This window comes from Mus caroli, unplaced genomic scaffold (assembly GCF_978045245.1).
Source record: "Mus caroli unplaced genomic scaffold, Mus_caroli_1 scaffold_8, whole genome shotgun sequence".
NCBI lineage: Eukaryota > Metazoa > Chordata > Mammalia > Rodentia > Muridae > Mus > Mus caroli.
The window spans coordinates 101,333,970-101,358,011 of NW_028227263.1; the positions used below are offsets into that span (position 1 = coordinate 101,333,970).

At 51.1% G+C, this 24,042-nt stretch overlaps 2 protein-coding genes across 3 annotated transcripts; one reads left to right on the forward strand and one right to left on the reverse strand.

Annotated features, from left to right (window-relative positions):
• Window positions 1–2,457: 2,457 nt before the first annotated feature.
• Window positions 2,458–5,616, forward strand: Emp3 (epithelial membrane protein 3 (MAM blood group)). Its single transcript, XM_021168097.2, has 5 exons — window positions 2,458–2,547; window positions 3,382–3,497; window positions 3,744–3,846; window positions 4,325–4,465; window positions 5,399–5,616. Exons 2-5 carry the CDS (start codon window positions 3,420–3,422, stop codon window positions 5,575–5,577), a joined length of 501 nt encoding a protein of 166 aa, XP_021023756.1. The 5' UTR covers window positions 2,458–2,547; window positions 3,382–3,419; the 3' UTR covers window positions 5,578–5,616.
• Window positions 5,617–6,652: 1,036 nt separating this feature from the next.
• Window positions 6,653–23,968, reverse strand: Tmem143 (transmembrane protein 143). 2 transcript variants are annotated; one of them, XM_021168095.3, is made up of 8 exons: window positions 23,859–23,968; window positions 23,294–23,525; window positions 21,226–21,330; window positions 16,722–16,916; window positions 15,574–15,704; window positions 14,181–14,460; window positions 7,392–7,581; window positions 6,653–7,254 (listed from the first exon to the last, which is right to left on the reverse strand). In XM_021168095.3, exons 1-8 carry the CDS (start codon window positions 23,879–23,881, stop codon window positions 7,034–7,036), a joined length of 1,377 nt encoding a protein of 458 aa, XP_021023754.1. In that variant the 5' UTR covers window positions 23,882–23,968; the 3' UTR covers window positions 6,653–7,033. The 2 variants fall into 2 exon arrangements, with proteins under 2 accessions (XP_021023754.1, XP_021023755.1); XM_021168096.3 differs by lacking the exon at window positions 21,226–21,330.
• Window positions 23,969–24,042: the final 74 nt, after the last annotated feature.

Sequence of the window (24,042 nt, forward strand, 5' to 3'; positions counted from 1 at the left end):
AAGGGGCGGGGACTAGAAGGGAGCGGCCGGCGGGTTTAGTGAGAAGGCGGGGCTTTGGGTTTGGGGGCGGGGCGGGCCCTGTTATTTAAAAAGAGCCAAGTGAGTTGCTAGAGGTTGACTTGAGTGCCTCGGAGGGACACTCGTGGGGCTCGGGACTATGGGCAGTGGAAACTGAAGGGAAACGTTTAGAAGACTAGACTTTGGGACTAGGCAGGGTCCTTCGGGGTCCAAGAAGTCCGTGCCTTGGACTGGTTATTTGGGGAATTCATGATTTGGAGGAACGCTCACCACTATCTCAGTTCCTACACAGGTTCACTACGCATGCGCAACCAACGGTTTGGGGCCACGCAGGGCAGAGCCGGAAGTGGGAGTGGGCGGAACCTCTAGCGGTCCCATCTGGCCAAACTCTTCATCCCACGTGGTCCTCTTGCAAGCGGGCTGTGGACGCCACTGCCTGAAGGCTGGGTGTGCCCGACGCCTGCGGTTTCCTGTGGGAGGAAGTGCTGCGGTGCCGCGCTCCTTGGAGGCTTGGGCAGGGGAGATCCCACCACCCCCACCCCTAGTGTCTCCAGATACTTCCACTTCTACTAGACACTATTGTTGGGGATTCCCTAAACGCCTCCCCTAGGCACCCCAAGTACCGAACTTTTTCAACTCTCAAGGAATATTAAAATATCCCAGCTGGCTTCTCAGCCAGTGGAGCTTCCTTGCTCCTGGTTCCACACTCCTCCCAGGTCTGGGATGCAGCCTCCTGTCCCTCAATCATAGAGGAATACAAACCTCCATCCCAGCCCCCCAATTTTGTCCTCAGTGACCCACTCTCTACTCTCTCCAGGGTCAGAGTTAGACTTCCCCTTGTTTCTGACCCCCTCCTCCATCCATCATTTAAGATTCCAAACTTCAGGGCTGGTGAGATGGCTCAGTAGGTAAGAGCACCCTACTACTCTTCTGAAGGTCCGGGAGTTCAAATCCCAGCAACCACATGGTGGCTCACAACCATATGTAACGAGATCTGACTCTGTCTTCTGGAGTGTCTGAAGACAGTTACAGTGTACTTACATATAATAAATAAATAAAATCCTTTAAAAAAAAAAAAAAGATTCCAAACTTTAGCTTCCGGACGCACTGGCCCCAAGTCTTTTGCCCTTTTTGCAATTACTAGAGCCAGAGTTCCCTCGACTCCACTCGGTACTCCAAAGCCCGCTCTAAGTTGTACAGTATTACCAGGCACTGCTCTAGATCTAAGCTAGCCGCGACGCTATCCCTCTTTTACAGATGAAGGAAAATCGTGGAGACGTCATCAGTAACGCCTATGATCACACAGCCAATGGATGGATACTGCAGAGGCTGTGCCTTGTGGTACCCAGCTCCCAGTCTCGTAATCCCCAGGCCAGCTGGTCACTCACCCCTGCAGGCTTAGGTCATCACACCCAGCTCTGGCACCATCATCCAGATCCCCAGCCCTAACTTCATCAGAACTAGGACTTGGTTCCCCACCAAGGGATGCAGATATACTTAATCATCACCCACACCCCCTAACTCTGAGAATAAATGATAGTTCACACTATAACCCTGGGATTAGAGTGCTGTGAGAATTCTAATGGCCTCCCACAGCACTTACAGTAAAATCCTGATTCCTCCATGAATTTCCAAGTGAATCCTCTGCTGTCCCACTCACCACACCCTAGGCTCTCTCTGCTCCAGTCACACTGGCCATTCTGTCTGCTCTCCAAACGGCCAGAGTTTCTTCTCAAAGCTTGAGACATTTTCTTTTCTCCCTAGTGTCCAAATGACTCAGGTCAAATAGCACCTCCTCCAAGAGGCTTTCCAGGATCATCCTTTTTAAATTAGCATCTGCCCACCTAGTCATTATTGCCATCCGTCTATTTTCTTTATTGACTGTGTATATACCCACTATATAGATTAGCAAACTGAGGCCCAAGTAAGTGAAATAATCTATCCCAGGCCACACAACCATGAAATGGCAACATTGGCATTCTTAAAGGCTACATCCTACTCCTTTCCGTATATTCATACTTTTTGTCCTGCCATGAGCCAGCCCGAAGTTTGATCTGTGTCACAGGATCTGGCCTTCTACAGATTCTTGTGTCATCTACTCTGCCCCAAACTTCATCAAAGAGAGCAGGCATCCAGTCCAAGAAGGTAACATGCTCCACCCCGGGCCTCAAGGACTTCTCATCTGAGCCCTGAAAGGAGGTCCCAGAACATGCCTACTGTGTGACTGGGTGGGCAGAGAATAAGGAACCAAGATTTCGTGCCCTCCCCTGACTGGAGACCTCAGCTGGGCGAGGCTAAAGTGGATATAAAAGGGTTGGTATATATTGAGAGTCGAGAGAAGCAGAAAACCACCAGAGGAGAGAGAGAAAGGGAGGGAGGGAGAAGGCAGAGGGAGAAGGGTGGGTATTAAGGGGTGGGAGGAAGGCGGTGAGGGAGGCGGGGGCCTCAGAGTGGAAGGAGGGAGCAGAAGGGCGGGGCAAGAGGCCCAACGAGGACAGACTCCAACTCTGACTTCTTCAGCAACTCTCGGTAAGTTTTCAATCCGTTATTCAGATGGGGCTTTATTTACTGGGCAGCATGGCACCATGGGCGGGGCACCTTAGGCAGGAAGAGACCCTCCACTCTTAGCTCCGGAGGAGACTGGTAATTGAAGAACTAATCTCTCAGCCTTTGTAGTGGGAATACAGGAGAGCTTAGGGCTGTCGATGAGACTTGTCCCAACAGAGCCCACCATGAAGAATGTCCTGTGGCTTCTCCCTGGGGTCCTCCACTCCCTTCTGAGATGAAAGGGTGCAGGAGGGCTCCCAGGGCTGGCTGAGTTCTCTGGACACTGAAGGGTGGTAGGAGGTGGTCTCTCCACTCAGACCACACCCTCCCTGCTGCAAATCCACCTCCCTGAGTGTCCAGAGCCGGGGTCTGCAGTCAGGTTGGGTGAGGACCAGAGACTCAGCCAGAGGCTGGCATTTCCCTGGTGTTGGAGGGAGCGGGGATGAGTCACTCGTGACTCACTCCAGGAGAAAGAAGAGTCAGTGAGTCAAGGATGCCTGTCCTGGGGGCAATTCCTGCTCCTGATGGTTCATATGGAGACCCACACGGCCCAGGGACAGGGTGCTGAAGATGCACCAACTCACTGTTAGTCCTGTCCGTTCCTCTGTCTCCCAAAAGTCCATCTAGGACAGTCTCTGCCCGCCTCCAAGAGCAGGAGTCCCCTGGCTTGCCCTTCTCCCCAGGGAGGAACTGCTCAGCCTACTCCCCTTCTCCCTCACACCAGAGACTTCCCGACCTCCCCAGCCCTCCTCTCTGATTTAGAAAGCCATACTCCAGCCCTCCTCCCCTAGGATTGAGTGCTCCCACCCTTTGCAGGCTTGCCTTTCCTGCCCTGAGCCAGACATCTGGCAGCCATGTCACTCCTCCTGTTGGTGGTCTCTGCCCTCCACATCCTCATTCTTGTCTTGCTTTTTGTGGCCACTTTGGACAAGGTAAGTTTCCAGCTCACTGGGAACCCCAGCTATAGCCCATCTCTTAAGACCCCACCTACCTGCTTCCCTTCCTCCCTACCTCTGTGCCTCCTCCTCCCCACTCCTCCTCTTCCCTACCCTTAGTTTTGCGTGTGTACTTTCCCCTGGCCTAGCCCATGCATTTGGCCATCAGGAGTCATCCCCACTCTCCCTGACATCTTTTGTCCTGTGTCTCACCTCACCTTCCCCGGTCTCTGTCCCTTCCAGTCCTGGTGGACTCTCCCAGACAAAGAGTCCCTGAACCTGTGGTATGACTGCACGTGGAACACCACCACTCAAACGTGGGCCTGCAGTAACGTCAGTGAGAATGGTGAGCATATGGCTGAGGGCAAGGGAAGGCCTGCCAGGGCCAGGGTTGGGAGCCTAGACTAGACTATGAGCACCTGGGGTGGCCATAGGCAGCTTGTCTGGATGGAAAGGCAGCAATAAATCCAGAGGGGTTGGAGGCCACATGCTGTAGCTTAAGGAACAGGGGAGAAAGCTCCCTAAATTCTGAGAAGACTTTTCAGAGTTGTAAAGAAATGGAGCGAGTGTTGTGAATGTGGGAGGGAGAATAGGGAGAGGCCAGAGTTCTAAGAGATGGAGTGGCCTGACTCCTTTCAGGATTCTAAGTGACCGCCAGTGAGTGTGGGGATGGGGCTCATCAGTAAGATGTTTCCCTGGTAACCCTTGTAATCCTTGAAACACGGACATCTCTGAAGCTTGCCTGGCTGAACCTACAGTGAGTAGAGTCCAGCCAGTGGGAACAGCGGGTCCAGCTGTGACCTCACCTGTGTCGCCCCCTGTAGGCTGGCTGAAGGCAGTGCAGGCGCTCATGGTGCTGTCTCTCATCCTCTGCTGCCTGTCCTTCATCCTCTTCATGTTCCAACTCTACACCATGCGGCGCGGAGGGCTCTTCTACGCTACCGGCCTCTGCCAGCTTTGCACGAGTAAGCACTTCCCCCAGCTTGGGGAACGGTGGCGAGGAATGGGAGCGGGCCACTGGAGGCTCACACCGTAAAGCTTCCTCAGGCTCCCAGCCCTCTCCTGCGAGCAGCCTCCATGGCCCCACAGGAGAGGGAGAGTGGAGCTGTGTGCCTTAGAGGCTCTGTGGTGAGCCAGTGCTTGAGAAATCAGTGGTGGTAAATGATCTGGGTTCCAGGGATGGGGCCTGCTAAAGGATCCACAGAAGGAATGTTCTGGATCACATCGGCCAACTGTGGTTTCTTGGGCACCTGTTCAAGAAGTTGGGATTTGTTTGTTTGTTTGTTTGTTTTCTCTTCTCCCAATACCGGGGCTATAGCACGGGGCCTGCCAGACGGACTCTCATCTCTGAGGCATGTGCCCAGCTCCACACTGGTGGGTTCTAGGCATGTGTTCTCAACTCTCTTTTTATTTATTTTATTGGAAATAGGTTCGATAAATGGTCCTAGCTGACCTTGAACTTTCTATCCTCATGCCCCGGCACCCTGGGTAGCTGAGAGAGCAGAGGTGGGCCATTATGTCCCACTTTTTTTTTTTAAGGTCAAATAAATTGAGGCTTGAGACAGTGGGGGGGGTGTCAATGAGATCTGAAAGCACAGGTCTATTTTTCCTTTTTTAATTTTTTTGGTTCCAGGTTGCAAAGGGCTGAGTTAATCATGGTGGTTTTGAAAACATCTTCCTGGGTTCCCAGAGAACCCCCTTCATTTTTATCTCATGTTTGCATATTTGGCTCATGAAAAACTCAAATAGGTTACATGGATGCACAGCTGTCATGGCCTTATTTCACAGATGAGCAGTTAGGGACCAGAGGTGGTAGTGGTTCTGGGAGGCCACTGAGGACCTAGGGCAGCGCGGCCTCCTGTGCGCCCGATCCCACTCTGCTGTTGGTGGTCCCACAGGTGCAGCTGTATTCTCCGGGGCACTCATCTATGCCATCCACACGGAGGAGATCCTGGCCAAGCACCCCAGTGGGAGCAGTGGGGGCAGCTTCGGCTACTGCTTCGCCCTGGCCTGGGTGGCTTTTCCACTCGCTCTGGTCAGCGGCATTGTCTACATCCACCTGAGGAAACGTGAATGAGCACTGTGTCCCCTAGAAAATAAATTCATTTAACCACAAGCCTGACTCTGCTCCTCCTCCTTCCTTAACAACACCTGTCCTCTCCCGGCCTCAGCCAGAGCTCAACTCCCAGGCTCTGTGCCCTGGGACACTGGCTGAAGCCAGCTTCCCCAGGGCGCCCCTCTCCTCCTGGAATACCTCAGTGGAGCTTAGTGTCAGTCCCTCTCCCTGCTCCAGCTTCTGTGGCGTCACTCTTAGGAGCCCAGGCTGCCGTGCATTCTGAGTTGATGGTCTCTCCCGTCCCTCCTCTCTGACCCAGGCACTACATGACTGACTGGCTGTTTCCTATTGCAAAAGGTTCTCCCCTCCGTTGTAGAACCTAACCCTTCCCTCACCAACAAAGGCCACCTCTACAGCAAATATGACACCTTCCTCTACTCTCAGGCAAGGGGTACCGCTAGATTTCCCAGGCACCTACTTTCTGGCTGCCCACCATTGCGTGATGATCAATCTGCCCTCCTGTACCCTGTCTTCCTGTTTGAGATCCAGACTCTCGCAGGCAAAACGCTCCTCAGGCATGAGTGCTTGCTTCTAAGGGTTGAGTCTCAGACCCAGCCACACCCTCTTTCCAGGACTGTGATTCCCAACCCCCCTTTACCTGCAGCCACACTAATCCAGAGTTATTAAGCATGATTTATTCCTTTGGAAGAGGGTGCACAGACAGGGAGACCCAGGCTAAGGGGATTGCTGCAGCGAGGCAGAGCAGGCCACGGAGCCTGCTGGGGCCTGGGCTGGAGTGATCTTGGGGTGGAATCCTGCAAGTCTTCTTTGGGGCAGGAAGTTTCCAGTGCCTCCAACCAGAGCAGATGAGCTGCAGAACAGATGGCTCATCTTACGTGGGGTCTGAAGAGGTTCCTCCAGACATTCTGATCGGCTGCCTGTGGCTGAGGTGCCCAGTGTCTGTCACCCACTGTGTGCCAGGGGCAAATGGCTCAGGTGCCTGTGGCGAGCAGTTCTGCGCAGGTTAAATAGAAAATAAAGCAGCTTCCCACCCCCACCCCACCCCCGTCCCTCTCCCCACCCCCACCCCCCGCCCCCATGCAGCTTTCACAGCCTGGCCCATCTCAATGTGGCCAAGGCTGGCAGCTGCAATCCAGCAGCTGTGTGAGCCTCCCCAAGTCCCGCCTCCTCCACCGACCTTGGTGAGGTTCCCGCCAGAGGCGGGTCTAAGAAATAAAATAACAAGTTGAAATAACCGGCTTTGATTGGTTGGCCTCAGGAGGCTGCCTAGCAACTGCCAGCAGCCCCAATTGGCTACTCTTAAGTCTATAGCATAGCAAAATTAATGGCCTAGCAGAAATAATAGCCTGTCAACAACTGAAAGTCCAGGAAGGAGATGCAGTTGCCACAACTGACAGTTTGCCACGGAGGAGGTGGAGCTTGGGACCCTGTCAGCACAGGGCCTGGTAGTAAGTGGTCAGGATGAGGGGTAGCTGCTACCCAGCACAGCCTGTGTGGCCTCTGGAGTGCCTAGGACCATTGGGTCCAGTTGTGGCAATTCAGGTGGTGGGAACAGTCCAAGGCTGGGGGTCAGGGCTTGCAGATGGGCCAGGGCCCGAGGTCCATTGAAGGTTACATCACAGCCTGATTGGGCCAGAAGCCAGCTTTCCACTTCAGACTGCAGCCACCTGGAGGTCTCTGTAGGGAGAGACAGTGTCCACGTTGTAGCTAGAGGAAACCTGGGCCTAAGGCACAGCAGGAAAGGCCTGGGGGACAGCAGGGAAGGGATGGGAGGTATCAGGGAAGGCTCATCAACAGCAGGAAGGACGACTTACCTTCAGGTTTGCCTTGGGAGCCCCCTGGCCGGCGGGCTAGGAAGCTGTGAGCCAGGAGGGCTTCCTTGATATGTTCCTCCTGGGCTCGGAGTGCCAGGGCACTGAGCAGTTCTGAGTTGTTGGACGTGCTTCGGTAGTACAGCACGTGTGCCAGCTCCAGCGCCTGGGCACTGCGGCGCTGCCCAAACACCTGTGGGAGTACAGGCTTAGACACACAGATGCAGGGCCACGCAGCACTGGAGTGTCCTAGCCACCTGCTGCTTCAGATTAACTCTGGGTTGGGGCTGGGTTTAGGCCGAAACAGACTCCCTTGACCAGGGCTTTGCTTTCTGGCCACATGTTAATGGGATTATGCAAAGATTTCAAACACGAGTTTTTGCCTAGGAGAAATTCTCCCCCATCCCCTCTCTCTGTATGTGTGTGTTAGAATATTTTAATTATTATTTTTTATTTATTCACTTTGCATCCTGCCCCTGCTGCCTCCCTCCCACAATCCTTCCCCTTCTCCTCCCCCTGGGTATCCCCCTACCCAGGCACATCAAGTCTCTGCAGAGCTAGGCACATCCTCTCCCACTGAGACAGACAAGGCAGCCCAGCTAGAAGAACATATCCCACACCCAGGCAGCAGTTTTTGGGATAGCCCCCACTCCATATGGTCTCCTCACGAAGACCCAGCTGCACATCTGCTATATATGTGCAGGAGGCCCAGGTCCAGCCTGTGTGTGCTCTTTGGTTGGTAGGTCTTGGAAATTCTAAGCCCAGTACACCCCTGTCAAGTATTCTTCCATATTCCCAAGCAACATCTAAATTCACTTCATAGTGACTCAGTACAGACAGATGGGTGTGTTACAATGTAATCAGATTGTTGTAAACCGAACACTGGGTGCAGGTGACCCTATTTCTGTGTCTATTTGAACCTTTCCATAATTGAAAAAGAAACGTTTAAGCTACTACACTGTAAAGAGATCTGCAGGTAAAGGGCACCGGGTGCAGCCTGGCCCTTGCCCACACTGCAAACCAAGTGTTAGGTAGGATGGATGAGCTCACAGCAGTCCTGTGCCCTTGGGCGGCTCCTACCAGCTCCAAGGCCTTGAGTGAGAGTGGTCTAGAGCAGCACTGTCTATTTACAAGGGTGATGTGGGGAGGGCCCAGAAATCAGGACACATGATGGATAGTGTAAGGACAGAGCTTCGAGGCCCACCCTAGCATGCCAAAATCCAGCCTGCACTGACACATCAGAAGACCTTCCAACATGGTTGTGTGGCCAGACCTTCTTCTTAAGAGCCTACACCATGGATTCTACCCCTGCTTTGGAACCAATTGCCATAGAGGCAGGAATTCTTCAGTCTCCTATCTTCATCTGCCCAGACTGTAGTGTAGAGTTCTCAGGGCTAAAGGAGCATGCCACAGTGGTGTGCAAACATGCTCCCCAACTCCCCATGCCCCATTCTGGCAGCCCTACCTTCTATGGGTCACAGGCCACAGCCTACCACCATCCTCATCCCTCTTGCCTGGCCAGCTTGTCTGTCCCTTACCCATCCTGATGCCTGCCTCTTCCCTGGCTCCATCTTCCTATCCCCTGCTCATAGCCTCCCTAGCTCAGAATTTGAAACTCTAAACCCCAGTCCTAGTGCAGCCCACATAGTAAACAACTGCTGTACCCAAATGTGTGCCCCAGCCCCCGGCCCCTTGGATCATGGGTCTTTAAATGAGCAACAGACCCCAGTCTGTTCTTAGAAAACACTGCCTCATCCTCAAGGTTGGCCAGAGAGTAGATGCACCCTCAGGCTCCTACAGCCCATGCCACCTAACCTGTGTCCACAGGCCTCTGCCCCCTAACAGAGCCTACATTCCCAGAATCCAAGCTGCCCTGGCCTGCTCTGCACAGAGAAGGCAGATTGTGGTAGGGTGTCCAGAGACCCATTCCAGCCCTAGTGATCTAGGAAAGTCTCAGGGAGCTGATGGCCTCTGGCCAAGAAATGAGGGATTCAGAGGGTGACCGGCCCAGTGAGAAAGAATCAGTCAGAGCGGACGGAACATGCATATGCAGAGTCTAGGGAAGCAGGAGAGGAGGTTAGGTGTCACAGACACACAGAGCAGAGACTGGGGGTCAGGTGGGATAGTGGTGGTAAAGGATTCAGCTAACCACAAGGTAAGCTGAACAGGGCCCCCACCAGGTAGTAAGAAGGCCGGGTAGGGCCCGCCCTGGGTGGGGTTGGGAATGGGCTATAGATGCCACCTGGAGGCTGGAAACAAGGCAGGCACCATGGCCATGCCCCCACAAAGAACAGATATGAGAGGTGTTGGCTGTAGCAGCCAGTGAGAACCACCGCTTCAGGCCCAGCTTGCCAGAGAGACTCAAGGCCCAAGGGCTCCCCAGCAGAGTTCTATATCCTGCTCCAAGATAGTAGCCTGCTGAGAAGCCAGGCAGAGAGCATGTGGCTGTAACAGGGAGACAGGAAAGGTCCAGGAGAGTGGCCTGTGGTACAGCAAACCCAGGGGCACTGAACACAGGAGGAATGAATGCTTAGAGATGTGGATGGCTGAGCGTTGGCCTGGTGGGAGGTCAGCACAGGACTGCAGCTGGAGTATGAATGAATGAGCAATCAGAACACCAGAACTGGATGAATGGGGCCCTTCCACTCTGTAGGGCTCCATAGCCCTCTAGGGCCACTGAGGAGAGAGAGGAGGGCTCGCCTTGGTCAGTGTCCCCTCCCCAGAATTCTGGAGCGAGCACCCTCTAGCCTCCCTGCTTCTGGTCCTGCCCTCCTATGGCCCAGCAGCTCCTCCCCTTTTAACCTCCTCCCTGGTACCCTGAGGAGAAAGCCCAGAATGATGTGTGGGCATGAAGCGACCATGCAGGCCACCCTGGGCCTTGTCTCAGTCCCTGCTGCACACTCCTCTCCCCACTCCTTGTGCTCGCCCTGGGTATCCAATCTCCCTGTGGCCAGTATGGCCTGGCCAATACTTGTAGGATTTACAATTCTTCCTGAAAAAGAACCTGTCAAGACTGCTGAAAGCAGCTTGAGAACTGGTGAGCTGGGAAGTGAATGATAGGACACCACACACAGCTCATGGCAGGCTACACTCTGGGGTCGTGTGATGGTTTGTATATGCTTGGCCTGGGGAGTGGCACTGTTGGGAGGTGTGGCCTTGTTGGAGCAGGTGTGGGCTTTAATACCCTTGTCCTAGCTGCCTGAGAGTCAGTATTCTGCTAGCAGCCTTCAGATGAAGATGTAGAACTCTCAGTTCTTCCTGTACTGCCATGCTCCTGCCTTGATGATAATGAACTGAACCTCTGAACCTGTAAGACAGTCCCAATTAAATGTTGTCCTTAATAAGAATCGCCTTAGTCATGGTGTCCACAGCAGTAAAACCTTAATTAAGACAGAAGTTGGTACCAGGGACTGGGGTATTGCTGTGATAGGCCTGACCATGCTTTTGTTTGGAATGATGTAGATTTTGGGTTTTGAATTTGGAAAGCAGTGGAATGCTTTAAATGGGGCTTAATAGGAATGTGGAAGATTTTGTTGGTGAGATTGATTTGAGCTGTGCAGAGCTGGCCCAAGAGGGTTCAGTGGAGAAGAACTTCAGTATGTGGCCTAGAGACTATTTAGTGGTGTTTTGGTGAAGAATGTGGCTGCTTTTTGCCCTTGTCTGAAAAGTCTACCTGAGTCTAAGGTAAAAATATTTATATTGCTGGGCAGTGGTGGCGCACACCTTTAATCCCAGCACTCGGGAGGCAGAGGCAGGCAGATTTCTGAGTTCAAGGCCAGCCTGGTCTACAGAGTGAGTTCCAGGACAGCCAGGGCTACACAGAGAAACCCTGTCTCGGAAAAACCAAAAACCAAACAAACAAAACCCAAAATAAAACAAAATTATACTAATTGCATTGACAATGGAAGTCTCAAAAAGCCCAGCAGAGACTTTGTTCTCTAGTTAAGTCTCATAAAGAGTGTTTTGAACAGGCATAGCAAGCTTAGAAAAGAAAAATATAAACTATATGATTCAAGTATTAAAGGGGCACCAGGAAGTGCGATGGAGCTGAATCCTATGTTCCAGGAGATAACAGATTAAGGGGCTTGGGGGCAAGATTCTATCCAGCTAAGTTTAGATCCAGGCATGGTGGTAAATACCTTTAATACTAGAAGACAAAACCAAATAAATCTTTGAGTTCAAAGCCAGCCCCGAACAAAGCAGGTTCTAGGTGAAGAAAAGCTTAAATCCAGGTATGGTGAGGAGACAGAGCCCTGCAGATCTCTGAGTTCAAGGTCAGTCTACAAAGCAAGTTCTAGGACAGCCAAGCTCAGGCAGTAAGGGAGTGGGAAAACAGAAAGCTGGTAATAGAATAAGGGGGGCCGTGTTCCAGCCCCAGCAAGCAGTAGAACATGGCAGCTTCAGCCATATGACTCTGGCTTTAGAGTGAAAAATAGAAAGGACTACTGGGACAATTGATGCTGGTCGGCTGGAGCTAAGGAATTAGTGGTGTAGCCGGGCGTGGTGGCACACGTCTTTAATCTCAGCACTCAGGAGGCAGAGGCAGGCGGATTTCTGAGTTCGAGGCCAGCCTGGTCTACATAGTGAATTCCAGAACAGCCAGGGCTAAACAGAGAAACCCTGTCTTGACCCCCGCCACCCCCACCAAAAAAAGAAATTAGTAGGGATTAAGAAGAGACCAGCATCACTGAGGTCAAATCTGGGAAGTATTTTCTGAGAGCACAAAGAAACTGTGTTCCAGAGATAGCTGAGGTTGAACCTTGTGCTGGTAGCTAGACTTGGTAATGTACAAAAATCACCCAGGTGGTACTGGTTTTGAAGGCATGAAGGGGTAATGAAGAGTAGCTGAGGCTTGGCACTGTGAGAGGCCATGGAAGGCCATTGGTGAAGGTGCAGCTTCAGTTGCGGTTGACAGCCCAGGACTGGAGGGGTCATGCAAAGGAGTTGAGGCTTGGTACCATGAAGAGAGCCTATGAGAGGCTATTGGTGAAGCCTAGTTGCAGCAGAAGATCCCAGATTACCAAGAACAGCAGAGCAGTGGAGTGGATCAGCCTGAGCTTAGAGTGCTACCGAGGGCAAAGCTGGAGAAGTGATGCCAGCCGTTGGGAGGAGCCCAGAAGATCATGTCTGGATCCCAGACACTGAAACAAGAAGCTGTAACATTGAAGTTGCCCTGGAGACCCCAAGATTTTCCAGATGCCAGAGCCACAGTCTATCTCCTGAGGAATGTTGCTAACAGGGAGTGGAAGGAGTCCAGGAAAATAAGTTTGTTGCAGTCAACAAAGATGAAAAAGGATTTGGAGCCAGGCAGGGGTGGCGCATGCCTTTAATCCCAGCACTTGGGAGGCAGAGGCAGGCGGATTTCTGAGTTCGAGGCCAGCCTGGTCCAGAAAGTGAGTTCCAGGACAGCCAGGGCTACACAGAGAAACCCTGTCTCGAACCACCCCCCCCCCCCCAAAAAAAAAAGGATTTGGGATCTGGACATGTAAAAAGCGCTTTGACATGAGACATGGAGATGCGGGGTTGGAGTCTGGTGAACTGGTTCCTATCTTGATTAGGGGATTACAGTTAAGTGATTGGATGGATCTCAGAAGAGACTTTGAACTTTGGACTTTTGATATTGTTGAGACTGGTATAGACTATGGGGACTTTGGAAGTTGGACTAAATGTACTTTTTAAATTATGCTATGGCTAGATACAGCTTCCACAGACTCACATGTCTGAACAAGCCTATGGGGGCCAGGGAGTGGAATGTGATGGTTTGTATATGCTTGGCCCAGGGAGTAGCCCTGTTGGGAGGTGTAACCTTTTGGAGTAGGTGTGGCCTTGTGGATGTGGGCTTTAATACATGTCCTAGCTGCCTGGGAGCCAGTATTCTGCTAGTGGCCTTCAGATGAAGATGTAGAACTCTCAGCTCCTCCTGTACCATGCCTGCCTGGATGCTGCCATGCTTCCCGCCATGATGATACTGGACTGAACCTCTGAACCTGTAAGCCAGCTCCAATTAAATGTTGTCCTTTATATGACTTGCCTTGGTCATGGTATCTGTTCACAGCAGTAAAACCCTAACTAAGACAGGTACTGCAACTACAAAACTGAGAAAGGCCACCCTTCCCAGCCACCTCAGCCAACAGGGCATTCAATGGTCAGGAGAACACAAGTTGGGTGTCAGTACCACCTGACCTCTTGACCCTGAATCCCAGCTGGTGAGCAACACCACCAGTCTGAGGAGGCCTGAACGCCACGCTGCTGCTCAGAAAGGGAGCTTATTAAAACATATACAACTTCCTGGCCCAGGACCTGAGTTTCTAAACCTGTCATTTGGGGCTAGAGTTGGCTCTGTCAGGGATAATACCTTCCAGGAAGGAAATGTAGGGACAAGAGTCCCACTGTAGTGACCATCATCACCTCAGCAGTGACATCACATGGTCTTTCCTGTGCCATGCTAGGCTCCCAGCGATTCATCCCTGTCCACCCCTCTATGTCAGGTCTCCTCATCACTGTCATTCTGCAGTGACAGAGCTGGGCTACAGAGATGCTAAGACAGAACAGCACAGTCATACTCCTATGCAGTCAGTCAAGGTCCAAAGTGGATAACCTTCACTATGTTCTTAAAAATGCCAGTGAAGAAACTGAGGCAGGAAGAGTGAGAGCCCTGTCGGGGTGCAGTGGGCTGATAAAGGAATTTAAAGGCTGTAAGGCCATTGTGCACCTGGAACAATGCGTGGAAGAAGCGAAAGTACAGGAGACCTGGCTGCGCAGCCCGTGGAGCGAGGAGCCAAGGGTGCTCACCTTGGAGGCCTTCACGCCCATGAAGGCAGCAAAGAGCAGCAGCAGCAGGGAGGTGGCCATCTTGAGGTCAGACAGTATCACCATGCCCACATTGACGAAGATCATGACGCCTGAGACCACCAACATGAGGTTGAGCAGGGCGCGCTGCAGCACGGGCGTGCGCACCTTCAGCTCCGGCAGCAGCTGCTCTAAGCCCTCCAGCGGGGTATCCTTGAAGCTCTTCAGGACCAGGTGCCCTCCTTTCGTCCTGGCAGCCAACACCACACGCTTGAAGTATCTCCTGGGGACCAGAGGGGAGGAAGTGAGCGCAGGGTGGCCAGAGCCCTCTCTCCTTGTGATGGCTAATCCTAGTTGTCACATTGACTGGAATCATCTAAAACCCAAGACTCTGGGCACTCCTGTGAGGAATTTTCTTGATTGGATTTTTGAGGTGGGAAGACCCATTCTAAAACATGGCAACCCACTTTCTAGTGATACCCTGTATAAAAGGCCTGGTGATGTACACCTTGATTCTAGCATTCAGGAGGCAGAGACAGGTAGATCTTCCTGAGTTTGAGGCCAGCCTGATCTACACAGTGAGTTCCAGGCCAGTCAAAGCAACATATGGAAGACCATGTCTCAAAATTAATAAACGGACAAGAAGAAGGGGGCTTCTGAGGTTTGCCTACTTGCTCTCACTCTCACTGGCAAGGGTATCCTGCTGCTGAGGCAGTTCTCCTCCTGTTAGCCCGAGCTTCAAGGTTCCAGTCAGCAGCTCTCCAGAAACCTCCAGGACTGAACAACTACTAAGTCTTAGCCTTTCCATCACGAGGCAACCACTGGACTACCCTGACCACAGCCTGAAAGACAGTCTAATAAACCCAGTGTGTGTGTGTGTATGTGTGTGTGTGTGAGAGAGAGAGAGAGAGAGAGAGAGAGAGAGAGAGAGAGATACAGAGAGAGACCTGTTCCTTTCAAGAACTCTGACTAACACACATCTAAAACTCCACATCTCCATGCTGCATGGCCTTTGAGAAAGCTATTTAACCACAAGAGACTGGAAGTAAGTCACATGTTCAGCCATGGGGGTGGGGCTGGTTAATTATATAACTTCTTAATGGACCTGTCAGTTGTTCATCAGAATCATGGCTGTGCCACTTCTTCAGGACATGTCCCCTCTGTGATTCTCAATTTTCCTCATTCAATGGAGGGCTTCCCCTCCCCCTCTTCCTCTGGAGTCAGTAGTTCTTCCTTTCTCTTGGGAAGAAAAGGCCGCATTTGGACAATCTGTACCTCCCATCTCTGGACTTCTCCCAGGGGCCCGAGACACCAAAGCCAGACACTGACCTGTCAGTTCCTCCCAAGTCAAACCTGGCTCTCTTTTGCTGCAACTGGGGAACAAGGGCCTCCTCACCTCTCCACAGGGGGCAACTTTCTGAAGAAGCCACGCTTGGAGCCCACACTGGACTTGTGGGGCATCTGCCCAACTCTCTGGCCCAGGGCCCAGAACTGTATGTAGATATACTGATCCAAATTTATTGTCACCTGCCAAGGGGGGAAAGGAAGCAGAGGTAGCTGAACATGAGCCGGGCATCATGGGCAAGGAGCCAGAACACTCTCCCTAGCCAGAAATGGTCCCTGCCTGTGTTGCTGAACGAGTGTGGGTGGGTAGGTAGTAGTCACCTGTGGTTGTTCGTGTTGAGCACTGCAGAAGGGCACCACCTCTAGGGTGGCCCTACACGTAAGAATCTTCTTAGAGCCAAAAGTAGCACTGGTTTTAAGAGTCTCCATTTATGAAGCAACTACAAGGACAAGACATTGTCATTTAAATCATGTCTTATCACCACTGGCTGGACCCTTCACAAAATGTGACAGTATGTCTAGGAAAAATAGATCTTAAAGTTCACTAAGATGTGGAACTGGAAGATTTTAGTATTTCTTCCCAATTTGTTGACTTTAAGGAGGAGGGGATCGAGCGTTTTTTTTTTTTTTTTTTTTTTTTTTTGTTATTTTTTTAATGGAATCTTTATAGATAAAAAATTTTCAGGGAATACTGAGAAAGGGTCTCACTATGTAGTCCTGACTGGACCGGAACTTGCTCTGTAGACCAGGCTGACATTGAACTCACAGAGATCCACCTGCCTCTGCTTCCAGAGTGCTGGTATTAAAGGTGTGTGCCACCATACCCGGCCTTTGAATGATTATTTTAAAGATTTGTTTGTATTTTATGTGTATAGGTGTTTGGTGTTCATGTATGTAAGGGTGCATGCATGTCTGGTGCCTACCTGTAAAAGCCAGGAAAGGACAATGGATGCCCCAGAACTGGAACTACAGACTGTTGTGCGTGACCTCGTGGATGCTAGTCCTCTACAACAGCAGCAAGTGTCCTTAACCATGGACTATCTGCCCAACCCCATGGAATGAGTGTTATACTGTTTATCATAAAATCCTCTTAGGTGCCAGCACTGTACTTGAGACCTTCATCTGATAACCCTTGCCTGACGGGTAAGGGAGGCGTGCTTCCTCTAGGCTAGCAAACATGGCTCCTCTGGGGACAGGTACCTGGACCTCATCCTGAGGGTGATGGACGACTAGTGCATAGGCCAGGGCATCTTCAGACAGTGGAGAGAAGTTGGCCTGGGCCAGCAGGGGCTTCAGAGCCTGGAGCACATCCTTCTCACTGGACAGGCGCTCGGGGTCAGTAAGGGACGGCTGGTCCAGGGTCTCCCTGTCGGGGTTGATGGGGTCATACAAGGCCTGAGGAAAGATGACAGGAGGAACAGGGAGTTCACAACCTGAGTAATGTGGACCCCAGAGGACTGAGAAAGCCCAAGCTCACTTCCCCTATCCTCTCCTCCAAGCTACCCTGTGTTACCCTTGCCACACACACACCTTAAAACACTGTGCAGCTGGACGTGACGGTGCACATCTCTAATCCCAGCACTTGGGAGGCAGAGGCAGGTGGACCTCTGTTGAGTTAGAGCCCAGCCTGGTCTACATAAGAAGTTCCAAGTTAGCCAGGGCAACCCTGTTTCAAAAAAGTGGCGCTGGAGAGATGACTGCTCTTCCAGAGAACTTGGGTTCAATTCCCAGCACCCACACGGCAGCTCACAGCCGTCTGTAACTTCCAAGGATCTGATACCCTCACACAGAAATATATATAGTCAAAACACCAACATACAGAAAATAAAAATAGAAAAAAGCCAATACACTGTGCAGACAACCTCAGCAGCTCTTTCAGTTTCCCTCTGAGGGCTGACCTGAGCAGGTGGCCTCGCCATCTGTAAGAGGCTGCAGGAGACTGTTGGGAACTTAAAAGGGGGGGCCCTGGGGAAGAGGGGGAAGGGGAAGACCCACACTCTGCCAGAGTTCCACCTATGCTCTAGTCAGGCGGGCAAGAGAGGGCTGCCATATGCTTTCCACTCAGCCTTGGGTGGGCACTCAAGCCTCTGACCCACTCTTCAGGGGGTAGCCAAGGGGCAGCCCTACCTGTGAGCCCCAGGGCTACTTTTCTAAAGCCCCCGGGGTTATAGGAGAGAGGGATGAGGGAAGAGAGGTTCCCAACACCAGTGAATGAGTGCAGCGGATCTTGACAGGAGCACAGGAAGGCTTTCCATCGGGAAATTAGAAACGGCTCATTAGGAGAAAGCCTATCCTATCCTCCAAGCACAGTGGGCCTTGATGAGCAGAGATATTCTATGGTTTTAGAGCTTTACTGTAGAAAGGCAGGGAGAAAGAGAGAAGGTAGAAAGAGAGAGAGAGGGGAAAGGCTAGAGAGAAAGAGTAAGAGGGAAAGAAGAGGGGAGAGAAGAGGAGAAGGCAAAGAGAGAGAAGAGTGAGAGAGGAAGAGAAGACAAAGAGAGAGGAGTGGGAGGGTGAGAGTGAAGAGTAAGACAGAGACAAGTAAGAGAGAGATCAGAGGGGCCTAACAGCCCCTTTTTATGGTCTTCACTGTTGCTAGGTAACTGGGGAGGAGTTTAGCCTGAAGGTCAGAAGCTTGGGACATTGCCTATGTGACTTCTAGCCATGCTTCTCTTATGGGGGTTGTGGGGGGCGATAACTTAGGCAAGAGCCAGAGTTCCAGGAGTCTCTGATGGCTTCTGTAACTCCCATTCCCCTTCCAAGATATTCCATCTGCAGATTTCTTCCAATCATCACCCCATACTCCTGACATCACAACCTGAACCCCCTTATCTCTCCTGATCCCCCCAATCCCATGGGAGGGAACTTTTCTTACCTGCTTGGCTCTGCCCACTTAAAACTCTCACAAAGCCATGCCTCAGAGATTTCCACTTCATTTGGAATGAAGTGTGAATCTTTTATTTTTTTTTTGGTTTTTTCGAGACAGGGTTTCTCTGTATAGTCCTGGCTGTCCTGGAACTCACTTTGTAGACAAAGTGGCTTCAAACTCAGAGATCCACCTGCCTCTGCCTCCCAAGTGCTGGGATTAGAGGCGTGCGCCACCACTGCCCAGCTGAAGTGTGACTCTTTTTTTTTTTTCTTTTTTCTTTTAATTAGGTATTTTGAAATGTGACTCTTATCAAGACCTTAACAGCCCCTAAAAGCGGCCCTAGCCCCCCTCATCTTCTGTACTGACAACCACCCCCAAGGCTCTGGGAGGGAGGGAAGGAGCAGCAAGAATCCCAGCTGCCAGACTATCTGATCCAGGTATGATGTGTAATTTGTCCTAGACATTGTGACACACACTGGAGGGACACAAGGTCTCAGGCCATCAGAACAACCTTTGAGCATGCACCACAAGACAGCAGAAGGTATTCCATACGGAAGAGCCTGAGCAAAGGTTGATAGATGTCCAATGCCATTGAGCAGGGAGATGAGAGGACCAGGGCAAGACTCAAGCAAAGTCAGCCATAGACCACACCCACAGTCAGTCATAAACCACACCTACATCAGTCATAGGCCACACCCTCAGTCAGTCATAGGCCACACCTACAGTCAGTCATAGGCCACACCCAGTCAGTCATAGGCCACACCCACAGTCAGTCATAGGCCACACTCACAATCAATCATAGGCCACACTCACAGATGCCCAGAAAGATTGCATGGCTGGGACTAAAGCTGGAGCCTTCAGGGCTGAGGGAAGAAGAGGGGCTGTGCCCTTTATGCATTGCCATCAGCCAGGTTCTCCTCTGAGAGCTTCAAGCTAGAAACTTAAACATGGCACATGGTCTGACGCTCCCCCTCCCCAAGCTCCTCCTCCCCCCCCCTTGCCCTTTATCTGGGTCTGCTGCCCAGCACAGACGGATGCGGTTCCCAGTTCACTGTTCCCCACCAGCAATACAAATCTAACCACCACAAGCTTCTCATTTAGTTTTGCTTGTTTCAATTCTTTAAGATTATTTTATGTGTATGAGTGTTTTGACTGCGTGTATGCATGTGTACCACATAAGGCCCACAAAAGTCAGAAAAGGACTACAGAAACCCTGGAACCAGGGTTGTGGATAGTTGTGAACCACTATATGGGTGCTGGGAACTGAACTCGGGTCCTCTGTAAGAGCAACAAGCCTTAACTGCCGAGCCTTCTCTCCAATTCGGGACCTCCCCATTTGGATGGGCTCAAAACCACACTGATAACCTCAAGCCTTGTGGCCAGCCCATTCTCTGCACAGCACCATGAAATCTCCACAGAAGATGGAAAGAGTGTGTGAAAACTCTGCACATTTTTCTGTTATGCTTGAAGCAAGTTAGAGGTACATTGCTAGCATGTAAAAATGGGACCATTGTGATTCTTACTTACAGATGTGGAAACTGAGGTATGGACATACACAGATCTGGCAATTATTTACACACCTCCTTTAGTGCTTGGGAGGCAGGAGGATTGTGTGCATTTGTGAACTTGAGGCCAGCCCGGGCTACCAGTGAGATCACACACCAATCAATAAATAAATGAAACCCTGCCAAGGTTGCCATTGGCCCTGGGAAGCAGGAGCGTATGCCCGTGAGGCCCTACAAAACGTCTATGTAATCCTGGTGTGTTTGTCTCTGATGGAGGGACGCACATGCACCACACTGCAGTGGTCAGAGGATAACTTTGTGGAGCTGACTCTTTCTTCCCACCTTTACATGGGCTGGCAGCAGCAGAGAGGCCTGTGGGACACAGTATGCACACAGGGCTCTGAAGGGTTGCCCCTATTCAAGGGCAGCTAGAAGCTTGAGGGGTCCCAACTTTATGCATTTCAAGAAGGTTCAACCCCTCAGCAGTGGTGAGAAGAAACCGTAACCTAGGGGTACCCTTCACAGTGAGCACCTGGCTGACCTGCAGCCCTGACTACTTCAGGTGCCGTCACTGTCACTGTAACCTATGGCCGCGCCTAGACCACTCAGTTTCTGTCTAATCTATGGAAGGGCTAGAGGAAAAGGTCAGCCTCCACGCCAAGATGTGATATTAACAGATTAGACTTAGGGGAAGAGAGATAGAGCACGCGTAGAGATCAACATCCTTACAAGAAACCCCAGAGCTCTTGCTCAGTCCTCCCGCATGTGTGGACAAGGTGAGAGCATCCACTCTGAATGAGGACGAAACCCTCACTGGACCCCAGATCCTGAACACTCTGAGCTCAGACTAAAGCTTCATGTCCCTGAGGAGACACACTAGTGTATATAACAGCGAACCGAGAGCCTTTCTGTTACAATATCCTAGTCGGAAACAACACTAACTCCCTGACAGTCAGTGCCAAGAGCCTTCCATAGCTTCTCTGAGCCTTCCAGTCTCCCTCTGCTGTCCAACTGAAATAACTAACTTCCTCCAGGCGCACACTTAACCGCAGCACAGAGGAGGCAGAAGTGTGGGTCTCTATGAGTTCAAGGACACCCCAGTCCCTTCTCCCTGCAGATCCCTCAGCCAGACATATTTTACATTCATTTTAGTTCCTATCCCACCCCGCCATCCTCATTCCTGCTCCATGAGGTTATGACCACATCTGACCTGGCCATAGCAGAGTCCTCAGAACATAAAAGAGAGCCAGGCTCCAAGCAAGTATCCATCACACCATACTAAACAGATGATGAGCAAACACACACGGCAGGACTGGAGAGCCATCCTCACCTGCAGCCTGGCCAGGAGCTGATGGTAGTGAAAGAGGGTACAGAAGTCCACATGAGCTGAGAATGCCTCCAAAGCTGCTCTCTCCGCTGGGCTGGAGTGGAACTCCTGACACCCACAAAGAAAACCCAGTTAGGCCTCTGTCCTCTTCCTTCAGAGGAACCCTTTCAAGGCAACCCACGTACAGGATGGGAATTCTGGGCTTTTACATTTGTATTTAAAAGCTGATCAGAGGGCTGGAGAGATGGCACAGTGGTTAAGAACACTGACTGCTCTTCTGAAGGTCCTGAGTTCAAATCCCAGTAACCTCATGGTGGCTCACAGCCATCTGTAATGAGATCTGATGTCCTCTTCTGGGATGTCTGAAGACAGCTACAGTGTACTTACATATGATAAATAAATAAATCTTGGGGCCAGAGCGAGCAGGACAGAGAGAGAAAAGGTGTCTGAACACAGCTACAGTATACTTACATATAATAAATAAATAAAGCTTTAAAAAAAAAAACAACTGATTTGGTCGGGCTGGAGAGATGGCTCAGTGGTTAAGAGCACTAACTGTTCTTCCAGAGGTCCTGAGTTCAATTCCCAGCAACCACATGGTGGCTCACAATCATCTATAATGGGGTCCAGTGCCCTCTTCTGGTGTGTCTGAAGAGAGCAGTGGTGGTGTACTCATATGCATACAATAAATAAATAAATAAATCTTAAAAACGGATTTGGTCAATTGTACAGGCCCAGCATAGCACAGGGAAGAGACGTCTACAGGATGCAGAAGCTTGGCACCTGCTCTTTGGCAGCCGCACATCCACAGAACACGTGCTCTGCGGCAGCCACTCTTCCTTAGCGGAACATCATCCTCCAGAGTAGGGACGAGGTGGATGGAATTAAAACTTCAGGTTTTCAAAAGAGGAAACTGAGGTTCAGTGAAGCCATTTCTGAGGGTCATGATGGGCTCATGTGACTCCAGAATCTTATTTATCGTGTGTTTACATATATGTGTGTTTTGATGGCCTGTATGTGCACCACATATGTGCCAGCAGAGGTCAGAAGGCGGCACTGGATCCCCTGGAACTAGAGCTATGGGTGGTTGTGAGTTATCATGTGGGTACTAGAAGCAGATCCTGGGTCCTCTGCAAGAGTAACAAATGCTTCTAACTGGTAAGCCATCTTCTCAGGCTGACTCGAGGACATTTCTTTAAATTATTTTTATTTATATCAGCACATTGTTGCTGTCTTCAGACACACCAGAAGAGGGCATCGGATCCCATTACAGATGGCTGTGAGCCACCATGTGGGTGCTGAGAATTGAACTCAGGTCCTCTGGAAGAGCAGTCAGTGCTCTTAACCGCTGAGCCATCTCTCCAGCCACTAGGGGAAGTTTTTGATGAGATTGTTTGTGCTCGTATGTATGCATGTGGGTATAAAATCTAGCACAGGGCTTGGTATACACAGCAGGTGTTCAGTAAATAACTATTATATTAATGATCATCTTCTGACAGTGATGGAGGGCTGAGAGCTCAAGCTACGGAATAGATCAGGGGTGAGGTAAGGGGCGCACTCTAGGGTAAGCAAGCATGGGCCACTCACTGTAGCTTTGGATGGGTCACTCTGCTTTTAAACCTGTAAAATGGGATGATGGTGGCCTCTCTCTTACTGGGTTGTTCTGATGGCTCTATACATTAAAAACACTTTGCACGGTGCCACGGAATAAAGAGCTCAAGGTGTGATAATAATTATCATTGTGGCTTTGCAGATACAAATTTATTATGTAGTAGAAAGGAATTATGAGGATAATAGTTACATCTATTTCAAGGGAAGAACTTATGTCCCAGTGTGCCTATTCAAGGCCCCAGAAGAAGCCCAAGTCCAGAGCTCATTAGGCATCTCATCGTGGAGCTCTTTCTAGCCCCTGCATTCCAACTTTCTCGAACCCACTAGGAACGCCAAAGGGAGCAGAAACTACACTCCCAGGAGGCGCTAGCGCAGACCTCAAAAGCAGGTATAGTGGTGCAGTCGCGAGGTCGGCTGGAAAATGTAGTCTCTAGGTCCTTAGACCACTGATGGGCGGTACCTGTATCAGGAGGCGGAGCAGCTGCTCCTTGGAGAATGGAATGAAGCGCTCGCGGTACTGCTGGGCCCAGTCGCAGGGCTCCTTGGGGTTCCACATCTTGCGGTACACCCCCATCCTGTTCTCCAGGGACGACAGAGCTCGGGGAGTCCCGAGGAGAGCAGGCACCAGGGACCATAGTCGGACCTTGGACCCCCAGGTCACATGCAACATGGCCTGCCCCCTTTCCCAGAGCCTAAACATAAGCAAATGAAGGGGGATGTCAAAGGTCAGTTGGAGGTAGTACCTCCACACACCCCTCCCTTCGGGGACAGTTCCTGACCAGTCTCCCTCCCTCTAATCCCTTTCCGGTTCCTTCTACACTGCACTTTTAGGTTGGCTCCGGAATAGGGTCAGAGGTCGTAGATTGGAGTATCTTGCAGGCCCAGGGACCCTGAAGCGGTTCAAATGGTCTCTGAGAAGCTTAAACAATGAGGTGGTGCTCAGGAGTGTTGAAAAACTAGGAAAAGCTAATAGCGGGTGCTGGGCCGTCCTTCCTGGGCCATGCAATCCCCCACCCTGCCCTCACCTTAACCAACGCGCGACTGTCATTGAGCTTTCTGCGCATGTGCAATAAGAGGTCCTAGGCCCAGAGGATTGGCTTCAGCAAGCAGTAAGGCGCATGCGCAGAGCCTGAGCTGCTTGAAACCATGTAATAGCCTTTATCTAGACTGCGCATGCCTCATCCTAGTCCTTTTTTTTTTTTTTTTTTT